Source organism: Rhipicephalus microplus, chromosome 5, assembly GCF_043290135.1.
Source record: "Rhipicephalus microplus isolate Deutch F79 chromosome 5, USDA_Rmic, whole genome shotgun sequence".
Classification (NCBI taxonomy): Eukaryota; Metazoa; Arthropoda; class Arachnida; order Ixodida; family Ixodidae; genus Rhipicephalus; species Rhipicephalus microplus.
This window is the reverse complement of record NC_134704.1, coordinates 152907633-152929190: the sequence shown is the minus strand read 5'-3', so window position 1 is coordinate 152929190 and position 21558 is coordinate 152907633. Positions and strand designations below refer to the sequence as shown.

The 21558-nt window shown below is 43.3% G+C and overlaps 2 protein-coding genes across 5 annotated transcripts in view; one reads left to right on the top strand and one right to left on the bottom strand.

Annotated features, from left to right (window-relative positions):
* LOC119174158 (uncharacterized) overlaps nucleotides 1-15087 on the bottom strand; it is a 158385-nt gene extending 143298 nt beyond the window's left edge. For 2 of the 3 annotated variants that reach the window (XM_075896086.1, XM_075896088.1), the window contains exon 1: nucleotides 13324-15087. In XM_075896086.1, coding sequence (XP_075752201.1) covers nucleotides 13324-13410 — 87 coding nt within the window. In that variant the 5' untranslated portion in view covers nucleotides 13411-15087. The remainder of the gene's footprint in view (nucleotides 1-13323) is intronic. The other variant, XM_037424978.2, reaches the window with a different exon arrangement.
* The window catches only part of LOC142817979 (decapping and exoribonuclease protein-like), a 202764-nt gene that overhangs the window by 17605 nt on the left and 163601 nt on the right, over nucleotides 1-21558 (top strand). The window lies entirely within an intron of this gene.

Here is a 21558-nt window from a genome sequence, read left to right as displayed (position 1 = left end):
CTGAAAAGTGAAAAAGGTCTAGATGGCTTTTTATATGAGCTTAAAAACACTGTGTTCTGTACAGTCACCTTCCATTCGTCTTAATTTTTTCGCTAGAATCATCACGAACCAACCAATTCACCTGTGGCCCTTGTACATCAGATTCCTTCTATATTGGGTCATTGTACCTTGGATCTCTCATACTGCGATGTTTTCTGTGCTCTTTTTCTATACGGTGATTGGCCACAATACTGTTTTTTTTTGTTTGATTTTCTGCAATAAAGCTTGTATAGAAAAAGGTACACACAAAGATCTTATTGTACTCCCAAACCTATACATCACGGTCGAAAAATCTCTGGATATTCATCTGAGAGGAATATGTATGACAGCTAGTTTTTTTGGTTAGGGAATGCACTAGCTCAAAAATTAGTACATTTTGCGCAAAAAGATACTTTTTATCCGCTGTTGTGACTCCCCATTGTAACACGAACGAAGATGTATCACTAGTAAAAAGGAAGACATATCTCATTTAATGTTGTAACCCCCTGCAAGAACACGTCTGCACGCTGTGAGCGATCTGTTGAATAAAAAGAAAAGCTACACATTACTGTACACTTATTTTTCGTTAGTATGTTCAATTGTTAACGTGAGTCACTCAAGCTTTAGGAACAGTATTCTTTAGTTTAAAAGGCAAACAATTTCGTTGCAAACTGCGAGCACATTGAGCGTTGATATCTATCTATCTATCTATCTATTCATCTGTCTGTATATCTACCTGTCTATCTGCCTTTATTACCTTTATTTGGTGTAGATGAAATTCGCTATGGGGTGGCAGGAGTGTTTGTGAAATATGACGGACTGGTCATGGCACGAATAACCTCGAAATGTGTCACTTACGCCATAAAATCCTTTCTTCTCGACACGTGTGAAACATATATTACGCCACAGGCCACAATACGTGGGTAGGTGCCACAATTCATTGGCAGGTAATATTGATACATAACTGCCACCTCAACGTGGCTGCATGAGAGAAGAAGACGAAGTCAGTTTTGGTTGATGCTGAACTGTCACTTTCTACCTCGCCGAGTTCTTTGCACGAAGGATAGATTAATAAAGAAGGTACTCGTAATATTATTGGTGGAGGTTGACGACTTTCGTACCTCAATGGAGACGCGCATTGGTCGCAAAACCGGTGGTTGCACGAGTGCTTCGACGGCTGTTACTTTCTTACCGCTGCCGTCTTAAGCCCAAGCCACAGCCTACGTCACACTCTTGCACCTCCGGGATCCCGGCCCCTTATCCGGTGATGGTACCATCGATTTTAACTCTTGGCTGAACCGGTAAGAGCACGTCAGTGCTACTCACCACTGCTATCGCACGCTCATGCTCACCAACGTGCTTTTCCACTCCGACGGCACTCCATGAACATGGTTTGAGAGCTACGAAGCCAAACTAACGAGCCGAAACATTTTGAAAGAAAACTCCGTGACCTGTTTGGCGATTCATCTGGTCGTCAGCCCACTGCGAAGAAGGCTCTAGCCACACGGGCCCAGTCTTCTGCCAAATTGTATGTCTCCTACTATATTGACTTCATGGCCCTTTGTAGCAAGGCTGACCAGTGCAAGTCGGAAGACGAGAAGGTTCACCAATGAAAGGATTTGCTGACGACGCTTCCAAACTGCTGGTTTTAACAACGTCACGAGCTTCGACACGATCCCTCAAGGTTGCCAACGTCTCGAACAAGCTAAAGCACACCGCGTGGCCCGAAGCATTGTGCGCCTTCCGAACAGGGTGGCTACTTCGTTTGACAACGCCTTCCACCAGGCCCCTCGATGTGACAACCTCGAATGCATCATTCGTCGAGAGGTCGAAGCAGCACAACTGGTAGCCACGCCATTGCTGAAGCCTGAGCCTTCCCCAACCACGATTTCATTTATACAGGCCCGTCCTTCGTCAAGAATTATAGAACGGCGGCCTACATCCTGCTCCTGCCGTATACTCTGCTGAACCTTATTATCATCGCCCTTCGGCTGCTCGGTTATTTTCTACCTATTATCGACAACGCAATCCATCTGAAAGGCGTACCCTTCATGACAGGCCCATGTTTCAACTGTCGACGCGTTAGTCATATCGGTCGCCACTGCCGCAACCGCTGGGCTCCACCGCGACCTTATTCACCTTCCCCTCATGCCACTTCTGTCCGCCAGTCGTCCTCACCACTTCCTCCATCGATGCCGAGTACATTCCCCGCCCCAGTAGCACCTCTGAGCAGACCTCGCTACGACCGACAGAATCGAAAGTTGGACTAGTTGGATATGCATGGTATAACTGTCCTCTCTTCCTTTCTGTTTATTTGTGCGCTTGAACTGACAGTTATACCTCGCTATGACCGGTCATCGTCCCCTGCTCGACTTCAGTCCCGGTCACCCACACAACGTCATGCGGCTTTCTTAACTTATTTTCAGCATCTACGACCAGAAAACTAGGCCGCCCAGCTTCTGAAATTGGAGCTGCTTGGGACAACTAGCTATCTGCGGCCACTGATTATGCCGAGGAAGCCATCACCCGCGCCAGCCACGCGCGCCAAGTCACCCGTAATTGACTACAGGCCTCCTAGCAGCAGCAACGACAGCTCTACAATTCTCATCATAGGGACGTGCACTTTTCCCCGGTTTCTTGCGTGCTCCTCTGGTCACCCACTAGGCGTGTGGGACTGCTTCAGAAACTGTTGTCGCCCTACACTGGCCCAATCCGTATCCTTAGACAGGTGACTGGTGTTAAGCACGAGATTGTTCCAGCCTTTCCAACAAAGTCATCGTCAGCTCTGAGCGACTTAGTTCACGAGGCTCGGCTGAAGCCCTAGTACCCTCTGAGACATCATATGCGTAGATTAAGCACCGGGCTGGTGCTTCTACCACCGGGAGTTATGATATATTAGAGCCGCCGTGACGTGGATGCATGAAAGAAGAGGACGAAGTCAACTCGAATTGATGCTGTACATGGGCCCTCTTACACGCCTTGTTTTGTACATTGTAAATAGATTATTCAAGAAGTTACTCATAGCGTTATATTCCCCTGAAGCGAAGAGCAGACATATTAGTAGTCTAAATATAGGATCATTAAGAAAAAAATGTATCGGTTGCGTAGACTCGATGAATGCAAAGATCAAAAATCAGAATCTCAGCAGTAATTGAACCTAAATGTTTGGAATGGCAGTCAGGTACTCGACCACCGAGCTGTGCTACGTAAAGCCACCGCTTTGTAAAGAGACACTGTGCACGGGTGAGGTTTGTTATAGTGCTGACTACATCATTTTACAATAACAGCAATAAGCATTACACGTATACACCAATGACACGAACATCATAACGGGTTACCTACAATTTGGTTCTAAGGTTAGCTTCGATTCTATGACAGCCAAACAAACATAGCCGTTGTATTTTTACGATTCATCTTGCTATATTCAAGAGTATATTTGACCACGGAGGAGTGTGCAAATGAAGGTTACGTGCTATATTCGCGTCGTCTCGTCTTAAAACGTGCTTCGTCTTGATAATACTGACACCTGTGCTCAAACGTGAGTGCTGACGTTATGTCACACCATAAGTTGTCCAACGTATTCACACGTAGGCAACACCAGGTAAGCCCCCGATGTACAAAAAACTCTTGAACCTAATGTCGATCGACCTCGTAACACTACCCACCAAGCCGAAAAATTTCTGTCTACTATTCTTCTTTACGGTTCATGCACGCATAATACCAAAACGACATTTCGCACTACCAATGCTCGTGGTGGCAGTCCCCATGTAGGTGGTGTTGTTGTCACGAGACTATCAACAACCGGTTCCCAAATAGGGATGTTTTAGATACATGAATGCGCACAAACTTTTATTGTTTGTATACTGAATTCTACATCCAGCTGTCCGGCAACGTTACGCTCATTTTAAAAGCGCGACACAGCAAGCTACTTCATGCATATTTCCTATACCACCAATTTTCACGATACAAGGGATATGACATTTTTAGTGACGTATTTGGACAGTTCCAAATGTGCAACACAGCGCTTCAGCATGACAACTTATTTAGTATCACGCTGAGATGGTGCCATTCGATGAATGGCCTGGGGAAGACGTATGCGCAAAAGCCATATTGAGTGCGGTCTTCTCTTGACCCGTATTTAACACGATAACCTTAAAGAACTCCTTTCACAGAAATTTCAGCGTCGGCGTGGTAGGTTGAGAGCAAAAACTAATCACTTTAAGCATGACCAAAAAGCAAAAAAAAGATGCAAACATAATAATATGAAAATCCCCGTTCGTTTGAGTCTGAGTGGCAATCGCACCCGAGTCGTTTGTGTGGCAAGCGATTGTTCTACCACACACAGACGCCGCTGCTTGCGGACACAGTGAAAATTACTTCTCCTGCTTGGAAATATAGTTAAACTAACTTCCATGCTTCACATACGCACGCTTTCTGTATACATGCTTTACAATGCAACATGTAATATTGCACTAATAATGCGTGGTATGATGATTGGTGTTGTTTATTGGTGCAAGTGTCATTGGATGGCTAAAGAGCGCCAGTACATAGTGACGAGTGTGAACAATGAATACGTTATGTGACTGTGAAAGTACCTAAAATTCCTCTTCATTAAGGCGGGTAAAACTCGTAGGTATTAAAATGAAGAGTGTGACATGTAATGTGTGCACTGAAATGAGCGAAAAAAGGTTGTGATACATTAAAAGTTCTGACGAGGCGCCACAAACAAGGCTGTCTTGTGAAACAACCTTGTATCCAAGAGCCATGAGACAGACGCTTCTTGTGACGAATCTAGCGCTGCAGTGGCCTCCGTTCAGAGATTGCATGACTGATATTGGTTTATTTTACAGAGTTTTTGTGAGGCCCTGTAATTCGTGTTTTGTCTTTTTTGGAGCGATTGTCAAGACGTCAGAGCTCCTTTGTCACAACCAACGCCGTTTGGTTAAAATTGGTGTCCATAGTCCCTTGCGAGTCTCTTGCAACCAATCTGCGTGTCGCTTTGGCTGCGCTTCAGTCGACGAAGTCTTTGTCCGCACCGAGCCAGAGGTTGATAGAACCCTTCAGCCTCTTCGTTGCTCTGGCTGCTCCCAGGGCCTGTAGATGCCACAGGTGTGAACTGGTTGATTGTGGGCAAGGTAGCGCTGGCTGGTCTCACCATAGGGGCAAGTGACTTCATCCTGGGCATGCTAGGCGTAGTCCAGGTATTCGACAAGAGCAATCGAGGCGCCAACCCATGTTGCGCCACTTTGGCTAAGGATGTTCTCCGTGCAAATTAGGGTGAGACTCCTTGTCTTGCTTCACGAGATGCGATATTTGCGTTAACTGTTATGGTGATGTTTTTTGTCTCTTTTAGTCTTCGCACGCTCTTGAGAATTTGGGATGGTGGCCTTCGCAGCTTTACAGAGAACCTCATTGTGCCTGCATTCATCAGTACCGTGACCAGTTGTGCCGCACTTACCGCAAGTCAACTCACCTCGGCAGCTCTGATATATGTGTGCAAATCACTGGCATTTAAAACAACGTTCTCGGGTTAGGAATGTTGGCACGCACAGATGTTTTACGTAGTCAATTTTGAGTGTTTGGAGTAGAATAGTACACTTTAAACTGAGTACTAGGTACTTCGTTGCACTTAGAGTGCTGTTGCATATGAATGTTCTGCGCTGCACACGTGCTATGTCCTGGTCACTCCATCCATCAAGAAGTTCACCTTGACTTAGTGCCATCAAGTCTTCATTGGTTACAACGCCCTTCACTGCGTTCATGATACAATGTGCACTTACTGATAAGAATATATTGCCAAAAGCTACGAGGTGGAAAATTTTGTTTACTATTCTTTGCATTTTGATTTGGGTCGAATATCCCCTTTTGTCATCTTTGTAGCCTTATAGCCGGTTCCAATAATGTCTTTTAGGCAATTGGACACAAGGAAAAGTGAGATTGTTTTAGTTTTGGTTGAAGACTGTTCGCAGTGAATAACATGGAATCTTTGCAAAGTTTCAAACGTTTTAGGAGAACAAGAGAGATGATCCGTTAGTACGTACCCTTTTGGGGGCATGATTGATTTATGGAGGTTTTCAAAGGTCCCTTGAAAAAGTGGCTTTTTCGGCAGCAGTTACTATTAGTCATCATGGATCCCAACAAAAAGATAAGACAGAACAATTGCAAGTCAAGCAGTACGCCCCTGCTATACCCGAATATAGATTCCCCTAGGTAGAACTCAAGGTTAACTCTGACCGTCAGAAAACAATAAAGTAAATGGAAAAGACACGATATGCATAAAGATGAAAAAAGGGCGAAGACGTAAAAAAACACAGCAAAATGCGACTGCCGATTTTCCTGGGTGGTCAGCCCAGTGGTGCCGTCTGCGTGAAGCTGGGGCCAAAAGGGTGTGCTGCCTCTGCATGGGGGCCTTAAACGTCCAATCCTCCAGCGCTAAATCAACCCCCTGAATCCCATTTTCCCCGGACACGACAAAACCACGCACGCCGAGGCGTGGGAGGGGTATCCAGATCCCACTGTTGGCTCGGGTCTGTGGTGATGCCAATCACCGAACACCTGCTCGCGCAGACGACCCTGCGGGGAAGCTTTACCATGGCTTCCAATTGTAAAAGGGTAACACTTGCACTTCCGCCTTTTTCCGGTGATTTAATGAGTATGTCTTATAATCACTTGATATCATTTACTCCGGTTCATTGCACAGACCAGAACTTTGTTTATTGACCCTACAAAGAAAAGGTTCCTTTCAATGACGACCAATTATGTAATGGTGTTCGCGCGCGTGCAGCTTTTATTAACATTTTTAAATGTGACCATTTAGCCGTCAAAAATACCATTCAATTGTCCGTACGATTGGTTAACCTGTGAAACTTGAATTGTGCCGCCGTGGTTTAAGGGGCGAAGCTCCTTGAAGCGGCACCCGTGCGTCCCTCGCCGTCGTAGTCGTAGTGTGTAACAAATGTTACATTTTGACCTGCAAGGTGGTGCCGCTGAGAGATTTCTTCTGTGTGTTGTTGAACAATGAAAATTCGCAGAGTGCGCGTTAAGTAAAAGCTGAATGCTCCTGTCTTTCACTCCCCATTAGCAGCCTTTAGTATGTACATTGACCACTATCTGACAGGAAATGGTTGCTACGTTATACTCGCTGGGCGTAACCTCCTTAGTTTTAGAAAAGTTTAGCGAGCGTTGGGCCGCAGTGCCATGAATACAGTGAAGTAGTATATACCATGAACTCGAGGTGGTTAAAGGTGGGAAGTGGACCCGAATCGCAAGCCGTAAGAAAGTAAAAGCCGAATTCTCCTGTCTCTCATTTCCCATTAGCAGCCATCGGCATGAAGATTGAGAACTATCGGACAGAAAAAGGTTGCTACGTTATACTCGCTTGGCGTAACCGTTTAGCGAGCGTTGTTCCGCATGCCATGAATACAGTGAACTAGTATATACCATGAACTCGAGGTGGTTAAAGGTGGAAAGTGAACCCGAAGCGCAAGCCGTAAGAAAGTGTGCGTGTGCCACCTCTCGTTTAGTCCTTGGAATGTCTGCTGGATGGCGGTGCTTCTATATGGGGAATATATGATGAAAAGATGCGAGATAGTGGTGCTTGGAGTGTTGAATAGATAGACCAACAGACACACAGACAGATGCATGGATGGACGCATGAACTGACGCAGGGGTGGATGCATGGACGAACGCAGGGACGGACGCACGAACAGACGCACGCATGGACGGGTGGATGGACGCATGGACGGTCACACAGACGGACGCATGGACGGACGAAAGCAAGAACGAATGGTCGGACGAATGCTTCGCCTCACTCTCCATCATTCACTCCGTGGATATACTGCCAATTTTTTAACGGTGGTTCCACACAACGCTGCACTGATCTTTTCACTGTTATTGGTAACATGTTCGTGTTTCTTAATGAATTTAAACACACGTTTGGGTTGGGTTTACCACATCGATTATTTCAAATGCCACACATTGTGCCTCGCATGATCACCGTCTTGGAGGAATGGTATGAGTGGTTAAATACGTTTCGCGAAGCGTTAATCACAATGGTGGTTCTGGAACCACAGGTGGTCACAGACATCGCAGCCGAAGACAAGGTGCCGCTGGAGAAACCCCCGCGGAATCGGGCGTTCACCCCAGTGAACGCGAATTCCCAGCCATCTCGTTGACGCGGTCATGGCTGTAAGCGTGGCATCGCTTGTTCGGCGCGGCGTCGTCTAAGCGTTGAGCATCGCAAGCTAACTCGGTGGCGTGGTTTGCAAGATCCACCTGCCAGCGGTGCTTGCATTCCTTTTCGCAGTTGAGCGTGGCATGAAAGACTGCGGAATCATCCGTACGCAGTTGTTGCCGGCGAACAACATTTCAGGCTGGTTTTTGTGCCCGGACTGTAGCATCAGCCCGGTTATTGTGGGCTATCTCACTTTTTCACTATCGGCGTTATTCAATAGTTGGCTGTGGCTCACCCATGTGGAAGCTCCCAGTAGAAACTGATGCTTACGTGCTTGGCGCCATGGCACCGGCTAAATTGACGACGTCACTCACAACGCAGCCAATGGCCCGCGTGCTTGGGTATGACGCAGAAAATGACGCAACTGATAGCACAGCCATTAAAGACCACTCGTGACAGCGCTGCCGGACAGTTGTACATTTCTGCTAGTCATATACAGCTTTCGCTCTAAAAAATGATGGAAGCCTTAATGCCCACTGCAGGCATAGCAATAACTTTCGTGCCAGAACAAGTTTCAATATAAATGTTGTGGGCCCATGTGCTCAGATTTGGGTGCACGTTAAAGAACCCCAGGTTGTCGAAATTTCCGGAGCCCTCCGTTACGGCGTCTCTCATAATCATATGGCGGTTTTGGGACGTTAAACCATACATATCAATCAATCAATCAAGTTTCAATTTACATAATGAAACAAGCACTAAAAATACACACACTCAGAGAAGACACAGACAAGCGCTTACTAGCAACTGAAAATTTTATTTTGAAGCGAACACTAATAAATAGGTCACACGCATGTACGTCATTCCCAACTTCCCCTGTCATCATCAACAACGTGAGATAACAAAATATGTCTATCCTAATCGATGGCACAAAACCTGAAACAAAGACGTGTCAAGAAAGAAGAAAAGGAAACGTAAAACAGAAAAAAAAACTGTCCTGTCTGTGTCCTCTCTCTCTGTCTGTGTCCTATCTTGGTGTGTGTATTTTTAGAGCTTGTTTCATCATGAACCTTTACCAACACGCCCAACTGGCAGTCATCCTAAATGTAATTTCAGTTTACACAACGTACATTCAAAGTTTTTCAAAGTTGTTAAATTGTGAGTGCCAGCAGGAGTCAGCTGACCCGAGAAATAACCAAGGCTTAATTGATCAATAGCAAGTTAGAGCCCAAGTGTTTCGCCCCTGTCTTTGTCCTCATTTCTGCGTACACTATATATTGGCTTCACTGGGTTTCCAGGATGCACATATTCGTCGTTCAATATTGTTTGCACCAATAAAATTGGTTATGATACATTTTTTTTTATTTTAGTGTATAGGATACTCTTCGGCAAAACTATAGAACCTAACTCATAATTAACCATTCTGAAAAAATAAGGTGGGGGAAAAATAGAGTTGGTAGTATTAGCAGCACAAATACTTCCAGAGAAAGCAAAAATGAGGAATCAGTGAATATTTTAGCCATTGTAAGGATGACACAACGGACAGACTGGTTGTTGTTTTCTGTTTTTTTGTGTGCAATAATGAATGATATCACACAACTTACATTAAGTTTTGTTTAAATATTTGTGGTTTTATTATATGTATGTTCTTCAACATCCTTGCGAAAAGGAAGAGGTACTGAGCTTGATGTAGTTATGCCTTAAAAAACTAAATTCTGTGAATGTATGAGTTAGGTGGCTGCCTCTTCAACAGATGAGCTTTTCGACGAACAGAGAGACAGGTGGCTGCCTCTTCGACAGATGAGCTTTTCGACGAACAGAGAGACAGACATGCACATAGATAGATAGATAGATAGATAGATAGATAGATAGATAGATAGATAGATAGATAGATAGATAGATAGATAGATAGATAGATAGATAGATAGATAGATAGATAGATAGATAGATAGATAGATAGATAGATAGATAGATAAATAGATAGATAGATAGATAGATAGATAGATAGATAGATAGATAGATAGATAGATAGATAGATAGATAGATAGATAGATAGATAGATAGATAGATAGATAGATAGATAGATAGATAGATAGATAGATAGATAGATAGATAGATAGATAGACGAGACAGCCAGCCAGACAGACGGATAAATAGATGTATATAATGATCGCTTCAAAGATTGCTTGATTGATTGATTGATTGATTGATTGATTGATTGATTGATTGATTGATTGATTGATTGATTGATTGATTGATTGATTGATTCATAGCCTTAAAGGGAGCATGTCATTGGTTTGGTAAAAAATTAGCAATACTGCACCGACACCACACTCGTGGAACATAATATCTTCGAAATCGGAGAAACTTATCAATATGACCTGATTGAGTATTATCTAGACTTAGTGGTCCTGGATAGCACGCACGGCTTTCTTTATTTTTTTTATCGATGTGATATATAAGAAGATGTTGGCGCACAAGTACGGCGCCGGCTACTCCTTAGCCCTTGAGTGAAAGTTGAACACGTTTCTTAAAAGGAAACCTACGAAACAGTGCATGGAAAATAGAACACCCGAGCACACATAAGCAAAAGCACTGATGCACATATCACAACACAATGATAGAGAAATGTTCAAAAGTCAGTGAATGAAGTCTCTGATAATGTCCCTCGTTAATATTTTGTCCAACCAGCACAAAATATTTGGTCCGACCAGCACAAAAAAGCAGAGCAAACGTCTGATCTTTATGAAGATGTATTCGCTCATGTGTACAAAGCAGTTGACACGTCATTCACTTCAGCACACACATAATATGGGTGTGATATGATACTGCCCATAATAAGTACATGTGTTATGCAAATGAAAGTACGTTATTTTTTGGTAGTTTTCAGCAATTCCTCTGCCTTGTAAGAATGGTGTTAGCGCTTTTAAAGCTTGAGTCTGTAAAACTCCCGTTGGCCATGGGCCCAGAAGTTTCTTCATGCTAAACGGTTTGTGGTGTAATGCTAGCAGTACTGATTTGAGACGGCGTCTCGGCGCGTCATGGTGTGGACATTCTATGAGAAGGTGACATACGTCTTCATCTATAAAGCCACATTAGCATTCGGCAGTTTCGTTCTTGTGTTCGCGATGGTATTAAATGCGATGCATTTCTTAGCGAACTTTGGCGAATTTGATCGTAGGGATCTATCTATCTAGCAGCTTACGTTTGGGTGCTCTCGTGGTTACCCTCTTAACTTGGTGTGAACCAAAACTAGCATGGGAGGGTACGATGGTTCGACGAATATGACGTGCTGGTCAAGATAATAATAGTGTCACAATCCCATCACGTACATCGTCAAACACTTCCCGCCAGACAGTGGCACATGCCCAGGGGCGCGTATGGGCCACTAGTATATGGTTAGTGCTACGGGTGATTGACACTTAGTATCAACCCAGGAACGACGAGAGCACATATGGACAAGTTTAACGCTCGAGTGTTAAGAAATACCCGGCATCGGTAGCGTCGACCGGAGGAATGCAAATAATAAATGGTAATGTTAAGAAAAACCTGCCATAGCAAGCGTTGCACCTCGACAAATGCCAATAATGAATTTCAGCGTCCCAACTGGAATCGAACCCAAGCATTCTGCGTAGCAGTCAGGCATGCCAAGCGATGCCACGCTTACAGGCAGCTATACGCCAGGTCTTGTAACTCAGTTTCAAATAGACGTTAATCTTCGTGAAACGTCAATAGTGGTGGCAGTGCTGCCTACCCAATATTATAAACATTACATATGTACTCCTTTGATACAGCCGTCACGTCGTGCTAACGTCGATTGCGGTTAGGTGCCATGCGCTCAAGTTGATTGAAGTAGGAGTCACAAGGGCCAGCATCTTCGCGAGCATTAGTGCTTCATATCCTATTCTGGTGTTGCTAATACGCATGTTCCAGTTGACACCGTTGCGCATGTGCAAACAAGTGGTAATATAAACATCTGCAACTTTCCAACATATGTCTGGGCGTGTACCATTTGTACATATATTTATCGTAAATTTATGACGTGTCGCTCATTAAAAAATTGCAACACGGTAACCTTCCCTCCGCATAACATCGATTCCCATGTACGTGGGATCTGCTGAATTTTTATTCAACGATTAGTCAAGTCCAACCAGTCTCGTCGTGGTCTTATTTTGAAACAAACTATGCTGATTGACTGAGGAGAATAAATGAAAGTAGTTTAGTTTTATTTGGTGAGCATCAAATGCCTAATTAGAAGGTGGCGGTTTCGCATCCCACAAAGAGCTAAAGTGTTTTTGTTTATATCAATTCTTTTCAATTTATGTGGTAGTTATAATCGTAATTAAGCGCAATAATTTTAATTTTTTTTTGCTTTCCTTCGACTAACTGTCTTCTCAATTCATTTTGTTGTGGTTATCTCGTAACAGGGCAATCGATAGCATTACCCCACTCGGGAAGCTTGTCGTCGAAGCACTGAGTAAACAATGTGCCTGTCTTCACCAAACGATACGCGAGGAGAGGTACGGGGGTCACTAGAGGAGAATCTCTGAAAGTTAAATTTCACGGTGAGACCACCATCACTGGCTAGCGCGATACCTCGCTATCTCGGCAGCCTTAAGCGGGCGGCTCCTATACCCTACTACGTGCTGCCCTCTCAGCGCGACGATGCTGTGTAGAAAAATTCCATTGGAGCAGCCTCAATCTAATAAACCAGCGTTTTCCAGAGCCGCGTGAGATAGAATGTAAAATAGCTAGGTACCAGCCTCACTTTGTATAACAGTGAAACTTGCTGCTCTCGCATTCATCGCCTCGCCCTTGACGAGAAACTGGGACTTCCTAATGAAAACTACCTTACTGAGTTCAAATTACAATTACAACTTTAGGCGTTTTTTTTTTTCAACTGCTTTGAATGTTCAACATCTAGATGTAGAATTTATAGAGTCGGCTCATTGGGAAATACGTTTTTTCATTGCCACACAGAGCGTTGCCCATGTGCTATACTCACAGATGAACTGAAAATATACACAAGGCACACACAAACTCCACTAAGCGGGAATTCATGTTCAAGAAGGTTCAATTAACATTTGTACGTTTGCGGCATCAGAAGAATGAAGATACCAGCACAATTCACTTACATGAAGTAAATCTCGATAGGAAGCATTTTGAGCTTGTGTATCATCTAGGCAGAAAATTATCAGAATTAACAGCGCCACATTGTACATATTTGTATGGCGTCTATTCCTCCGAAGAAAGCTGTAATGAACGAGCTTTTTAAAACATGGATTCGACTTAAGGAATCAGTATAAATAAAGGACACTTTTGTCTTCTGTTTTCTATCTGAACAGTCAAAATGCCAGTATATTAGATAAACTTTGCCGAAGATCTTGTGTTTTTTTTTCCTTTTCCTGAACTTTTTGCTAAGTTACCTTGGGTACGGTGGCTTCTTTTAAAAAGAATAACACACATTGAGTACGGTTGCTTCTTGTAAAAATAATAACACATCTTTTGTTATTAATATAAGGGCAGGAAATAGCAGTAGCCGAGAGCTGCCATTGGGCTATTTGACACAAGCTCACTAATGTTTCAGTTTGGATGATGCGGCGACATTAGCTGTTAAATAGGAGAATAACATAACCAACAAAGTAGTGTTGAAAATGAGGTCTAGTGATATTGAAGTACTTGGCTTCATACGAGATACATTTTTCATCAATGCATAATCATTACTATCATTATCAGTCTGAGTGATGAATATGCGGACAGTGCTTAATAGTCATTACTCTTATTGTCTCATCAATTACACCACGAAGAGTTAGCTGAGAGTTTTACAAACATCCTGCCGGCAAAATGTTAAAGGCTGCTGGAAGACACTTCGATAATGCTTTGGTTATGAGCAGTGATTAAAATACAGGAGCCCCTGCGTGAACGTTGATCTCGCTTAAGTTTCGTGAGGAATACGCAAAGCAAGTCGAATAAGAATAGTAACTTGTTTTTGGCAGTGATTCTTCGCATTTGCAGCTTAAAACAGTGCCTTTATCTCTGCCGTTTATTCAAAGGATACTTCTGTGTGTGTAATGATGCAATCAAAGAAGGCTCATCTAAAGAGCTCGCTATAACTTAGTGCACCACACATTTGGGATACTTTTGATGTACGAAGGGACATATGGATAGGTGTGCATGTGAACAATCAAATCGTACGAACCGTAGCTGAAGGGTACATGCCGACGGGTCAATTTCGTATGACTACCAGGCAGTGCGCTCCATCTCCATGACATAAATTCTTTTACATATGAATCAATGTAGCAAGCCGAGATATTACGATAAAGAATAGAAGGTGCCAACACTTTTCTTCATATGTTATCACTAATTTATCACTTCACTTGTTATCGTTTATGTGCCTCGTCAGCAGCAGGAGAGACCTGATACCTATCTTCAGGCTACAAAGGTGCTATCGCAGCTGTGAACAGAAACGCCACATATAACGCCATCTCCGAACCACTCCGCTATCCATTGAAACAGGACAATATAAATATGTTACCATCAATTGAAATTGTTCACAAATTCTAGAAATACTAATTTTCTAAGGGACAAAAGTAAAAATATTTTTTGTACCATCACTAGCACTTTGACAAATTTCAAGTTTTCATTCAGAAATACCCTGGGGCGTTTGATTTTCTCGAAAATTACAACTAAGAAGAAACTTTGCACTGGCGTAGAAAACTCCTGTCAGAATAAAATTTACCTTATTCACCTTTGAAAGCGATACACCATTCTTATTTCATCAAATTTAATTAGGTGCTGTATCTTGTGGCGGTTCTCGCCGCCTGGTCAAACTCCAGAAACATTCTTTAGTACAAGTAACGATCAAAAGTTAAGCTTTCAACTGCAAGGCCTAATGGCCACCACACATGTCATTTACCATTGAGCCTTTGCCATGCGGGCCGTGCAACACATGTGCGCACACACCCGCCACTTCGTTGCCAAGTCTCTTAGCATGTTCTCGCCTGAAGGCTTTTAGGAGATGCGTGGGTCACAAACATCCCCACTACGCCGCACGTGTTACTTTCGCGTGGTGATGTGCATGATTACGTGTGTGCAGATGATATTGCTTTCTTTGCAACAAACAGTGATCGGCACTCAATGTATCAGGCATTACATAATTACATGAACATGCTAGAAGCATGGCTTGACAATATACATACGTCATTGAATTTCAAAAAAAGTACGCTTCTACCGTTCTCTTTTAAGGATCGGGTCAACGTTTCTCTTATGTATCTTAGCGAGCTCATTCCCCAGGTCGATTTCCGGAAATACCTGGGCATCATATATAATAAAACGCTAAATTGGAAAAGCCACATAGACGAGGTTGGCTGCAAAGCGTCACGTGCCTTGGGGTGGTTATGCAAATCAGAAAACAGAAAAACAGAATTGCGAAGGAGTTCATTGATAATGATTAACAAGATGTATGTGCGCTTTATTATGGAATTCGGGTGCGTATTATTTTCTGGCAGCGTGGCATACAAAATGAAAAAGTTAATATTATTAGAAAGAGAAGCTTTGTCTTTGTGTCTCGGACTCCCCAAATTTGTTTCAAATAATGTTTTGTATGTAAAAGCGCGTCCTCGAATTTTGTTATTTCGGTTTAAAATACTTACAGTTCAAACTTTCTTAAAAATATACAATTCATCTCTGAGACAAGTGTCTTACGTTTTTATTCAAGCACCAAGTGCATTCTTGGCAACGTAACGGTCTAGAATAGACTACCCTCAGATTAGGTTCGTCCCAGCGCTGCTAGAACCTCTCAATTTAAATATCTATCATATTACCTCAACGAAGAGGTCTAATTCAAAACTTGAAATAGAATTTGATAATATTTTCCCCTCTAATGAGAAACAAATGCCCCCTTGATATTTAAATTATCAGTTACAAGATTACTTGACTCATCTGTCCATGAACAACATTATTGCGACGGATGCATCCGTATTAAAAAAAGGGTGGAGTAGACATCTTCTGTACTGTACTTTTCTCGACTGGTCTTTTTCAATTCGAGTACCAGTTATACGCCTATATTCATCGCTGAATTATTTGCTACATTTCTAGCACTTCGTGAACTTCCTGCAAGCGAATCAGAAGCAGTCATATTTACTGATTCTCTCTCAGTATGTACTGCACTATCTGCAGAAAAAATTCACATTATTGAGTATGATTAGCAGTTTATTATTAGCGAACCTGAGAAAATTACGCTTGCTATAGGTACCTGGTCACTGCGAGATTTATCCGAATGAGATGGCAGACTCGTTAGCCAAAGCATCTTTAAGCGGACCACTGTTACCGATTGTACCTGATTTCTCTTTTTTAACAACACTCAGATATAGAAATAATCGTTTCCACAAGGCAATAGAAACATTATCATAAAGTCAGAGACTTCCTACATCTAAAATTTTGCTGGTATAAACAGTGGTGTCTATCTCAGCACTTAGACATTACAATCACCAGATTACGATGCAGAATTTCGCACCTGAATTATTACCTACATAAAGATGGACTCACAGCCTCTCCGTTAGGTCTCTTTTGCAAGGAACTAGATGCAATAGATCATTTCTTTTTATTGTGTGAATGATATTCTTATAAAATAAGATACCCGTTTGAACCAATTGAGAAGCTGGGTTTAAAAATAAACGTGGCAGTATTTTTATCCTTTGGAGTGATTACGATAGGTTACAGCCACAGGGAGGTTCGCTCTGCTGTGTGTGCGTACATTATGGCAACAAGAATATTACCTTGTTAGTCTCAACTAGGTATTATTTTCGGCTCCGAGACTACCTGAATGCCTGACCGTTAGCTCTTGTAGCATTTTCATACATTTTTACGATTTGTTTTTGCTTTATACTCAAATTGCATTTATTGATTTTAAATGCATAACTAACTTGATGATCCTGCTGCCCGATTCTTGGCAGATCCCCTTTTGTGGGTGAGTGCCAGCAAAACGAAAGGCTCATCATCGTCATCATCAACATGCTCACATACAGCGCCCCTCAGAAGAAAAGATTCGGTCTGGGTTGTTGCCTTCGCCGCCTTGTGCGGAATTGTCCTTGACCTTTGCAGGCGTTCTCAACCTCGCTGATGATCTTGCGTTTGACGACAACGTGGCCGTCATTGCCATCGTCGCCTTCTCGACCACCTTCGTAGTCGTCTAAAATATAGAGGTCTATGTGGCTGCCGTAGGTCCAGCTCCCGTCCTCCTTTCACATTTTGGCAAAGTGCCACCCGTCTCATGCTTTCTACGCATAATAAATCCACAACAACGTGCTCCTGGTGTCTTGCTCGTAAAGATACTCATGGTGAGCACCACTTCCCCATGATTACTGAACGGGACCTTGTGGCCTTACTCTCTTTAGGCTTCGGCCAGTCCATTCACCCATGGGCTGCTTGGGGCTGCACGTCCATAGTCATCTATGTCATCGCCTTCGCGACTTTGTATCCTGCCATTAACTCAGATGAAACAAACCGTCTCATAGTCTTGTCTCCCTTCCCATTGATGGTGTCATTTTTGGCCTCCGCTACGGCCCCTCTGGTGGCGGTACCAACTCTCGGGACCACTTTTGAATTGGTCAGTGCTTCTAGAGCTCCCTTTCACTGCTGAGGCTCGACTGTCACCTTTTTTTTCGCTTCGACAGCGCCATTTCCGCCGGCATGCACGACTATGCCTTCCTCAGCCAAGTGGCTTAGGTTCTCGAAATCTGCACACAAATCTTCTGTGACATCATTGTCGTTCTCGACTGCATAGTTATAGCCGTTGCTGGTCACGACTGCTGCCGTTTCCATATTTGTCGGCTCCTGTTTTACCTGTGTACATACCCGCCCAACCGGACGAAGTGCCCATAGTTTGTAGTCTACCATGGGCACCACAACGCCCCTCGCCGCGCAAAAGGCCCCCGACACTGACCATAGAGCGCAGTGGGGAAACCTTACTTGTTTGCCGCCTGAACATGCCGGCATCCACTTCCAGGGATACCTAGAACATAAATGCTTGCTGAACACATCGACGTGCGGAAATATCTCCTTTTTAGCACGTAATAAGCGAGCGCTTCTTTCCATGGCCCATGGTCACCCGTGACACCACCCCCCCTCTCCGCACGTAAAAGGATAGATATGTGCTTTGGTGGCTTTTTCTTTTTTTGCTGCGTCTTCTCGCTACAGGTTATAGACTGGCGGGCCCGACTGATATCGCTTGGTAGTGCGTATTTTGGCGCCACCTTCAGATCTCGTGATCTCCATTGCCGGTTGCCTTACACAGTAACTTTTTACACCCTTAAAGATATAAAAAGGGTGCTTTTTAATTCATAGCTTTTTTATAATGACTCAACACCCTTTTCTTTGCTTATTCGCCCTTAGAGAAGGTTGTACTTGGAAAAAGGGTGTTACAAAGCCTTTTGTGGGGGTGTTATTAAGAGAGTTGAAGGGTGTTAACTTATATTATCAATTATACTTGTTCGGAGTAATGTTCCAAAGCCGTCATATAATTATGAGAGACGCTGTAGAGAAGGGCTACAGAAAATTAAATGATCTGGTGTTCTTTCGCGTGCAGCTAAGTCCAACTACAGAGGTCTCGAATAATTTCCCCTTCACCGATATTGTGGCCACTGTGAACGACAGGGATTTGATCCGGCAACATGTGGGTCAACAGTTGAGAACAACAAGCACCAACACCACCAGAGCGGGTGGGGCACATGCAGAAATTGAGCTTCATTCATGCTTGCGTAATAAAAACGCACGCATGGTGCAACGAGCCTGTTATACTGATTTTGCTCTAAGATCACGATGTCCCAGAAAACACAAAAACGAGCATATTGTCCAGGCATTGGCACATTTCACAGGATACTCTGAGAACAATCGAGAAAATGTAGAAGAGAATAACTTTTTTTCGCACTGTATAATTCCACGTTGCTTTACAGCTTTAAATTGCCCACTATAAATGTTTATAATTCTACAGGCTTCTGCCACAATCTACTGACAGCACCTGTTCAAATGTAGAAGCACGTGACAAAAAAAAGCTCTAATATATTACAACTATTTAACATTCAGCAAAGTCACTAGTGACTAGTGGTGTCCCACAAGGATCAGTGCTGGCACCAGTGTTATTTGCAATATACAATAATAACCTTCTTGGTGCTCTACACAACTCTAACGCGCTAATGTACGTGGATGACACAGCTTTGTTATTTACACGTGACACACTCACAGCACTGCAAATAGAAGTGATGGATGATTTAGTAAGCATTTCCTCGTGGTTTTCTCGAAACAATGTAACTCTAAATAGCAATAAAACTAAATATGTGGTCGTTTGCTCAAGGAGAAATAAGGCTGACACCAATCGCATAAGTATTAGCTCAAACAATAGCCCTATACAAGAAGTTGACATATTTAATCATCTGGGCGACATATATATTGGGAAGTGGATATTCAGGGCGTGTGCAGAAAGGCCGCGTGCGGATGCTATCAACTCATTGAAGCAAGACATATTTTTGCCCGTGAATTATTCATATCTTTATATTAAACGTTTTGCCATAGCCATATCAGTTATTGTTTAGAATCATGGGGTGTCACTTACAAAACACGCCTACAACCATTACAAATTCACAGAAAATGGCGCTTCAAATAACTATTTCTGACAGCAGCATTGATAGAATTCACGACATTTTCGAGACACGAACAGTGTTAACGTTCGCGTGTAATTATAAGATTTCAACTCCAGTTATTAGGATTATGTGCAATAATTTTTCTATTTGTCGTAACGTGTCTTGTTTTGCGACGCGCAGTACAAGACACGGCTGATTGAAAATTCAAATTTACCAAAGTGTATAATGTATACGGTGAAAAAGTGATGGAGTTCAATGGAACTACAGTCTGGAATATTCTACCTTTGGAAGTTGAAATTGCACGTAACATTAGGCAGTGTAGTAAATTCTTTTTTCTTCCAAATCAGGACCTTTAACGTATATGCTGTAACTATTTGGGTGCACTTCGTAGAAAGCATTGTTCATTTGACTGTTAAGATATGTAATTGTAAACCTATATATCCAAGACTGCAATGACCTGTATGTATAATATCAATGCTGGACCGGATGCTAGCCTCTCAGGCTATCAGTCCAGATATGTGAATATGAATTATTGCAAGAGGAAATGAAATTAAAGCACTTGTAAAAAATAATTGATCAGCCACAAGCCCTTTGAGCGCAAGAAGTTGTCACAAGCTTCTTGAAGACGATACGTGCCCGGTGGAAGAGGAAAAGAAAGCACTACCTCCTGCAACCACGTTGGAGCACGGGCAAAGGATTTTTTTATAGCAAAAAACAGTCACAGCTTTGCCGGACAGGTGAAGCAATGAACTTGATAGCAACGAATTCGAAGGTCACACGCAGAAAGGAAAGCAGATTGAAACATGCCCTGCGTTCACGCACAAATGACGCACAAAACGTACTCAAAGATACGGTTGCACGCAAATAAGCGTCTCATTTTTCATTGCTGTGTCTGAAAAGCGCGCGTTTTTCGCAAACGGAGATTCCAATAATTGCAGTAACTTTGTGCACCCGGTAACTACAGCAGAATCGTTTCAGGTAAAGCCCAAGGCCAGTCAAGCCGTGCGACCTCCCCCTCCTTGCCGCCGCAAGATAAGGGCGCGTAAGGGAGCGTCGCTTCCCTTCTCTAATCCGGGCAAAGTACGCGTAGGAGATTAGAGCGGGCGCCGCCCGCGCAATGTGGCGACGCGCGCTCATTGCACCATCTTGCTGGTATTACTGAAAACACAATTCCCCCACCGCCCGAGATGCCCGTGAGCAGCGGTAAGTGGTAGATATAAGTAGCTTGCCGCTTAAACCTTGGAGGATGTGCCCCGAAGTAACTCAGTGATCAGCGCTTTGCCTTCACGACACAGAGGGTCCACGTTCGATTCCACGCACGTTGTAATGCGTTCAAGTTTTGTTAGCCTGTGCACCGCTTCCTGTGAGCACCTTGGTAGTTCAACATCCCTTTTGTGTGCTTTGTCATCTGAGATGCCACCTATACGTTATCTTCCGAGTTTACCGCACCCCCAAGCAAAAGGTTGGACTTATTGGAAAAAGTTTTTTTTTTGTCTACATGAAACAAGCAGCTGCCGCGTCTCATGTTTTGTACCAAATACTGCTTTGATGCTGAAAAGTTTATGCAAATGGCCAATTATTTGTTTAATTGTGTATTTATTGCTGGCTCCAGTGTGGACTTTTCCCGCTTGTTGAAGGCCGAAGGCCTGAAATTCGCAACGATCGATTCTGCTTACACGCATATAGTTACGTATGTCAATCCTGAGATTCGGAGCTTGTACAATTGTAAGGTAG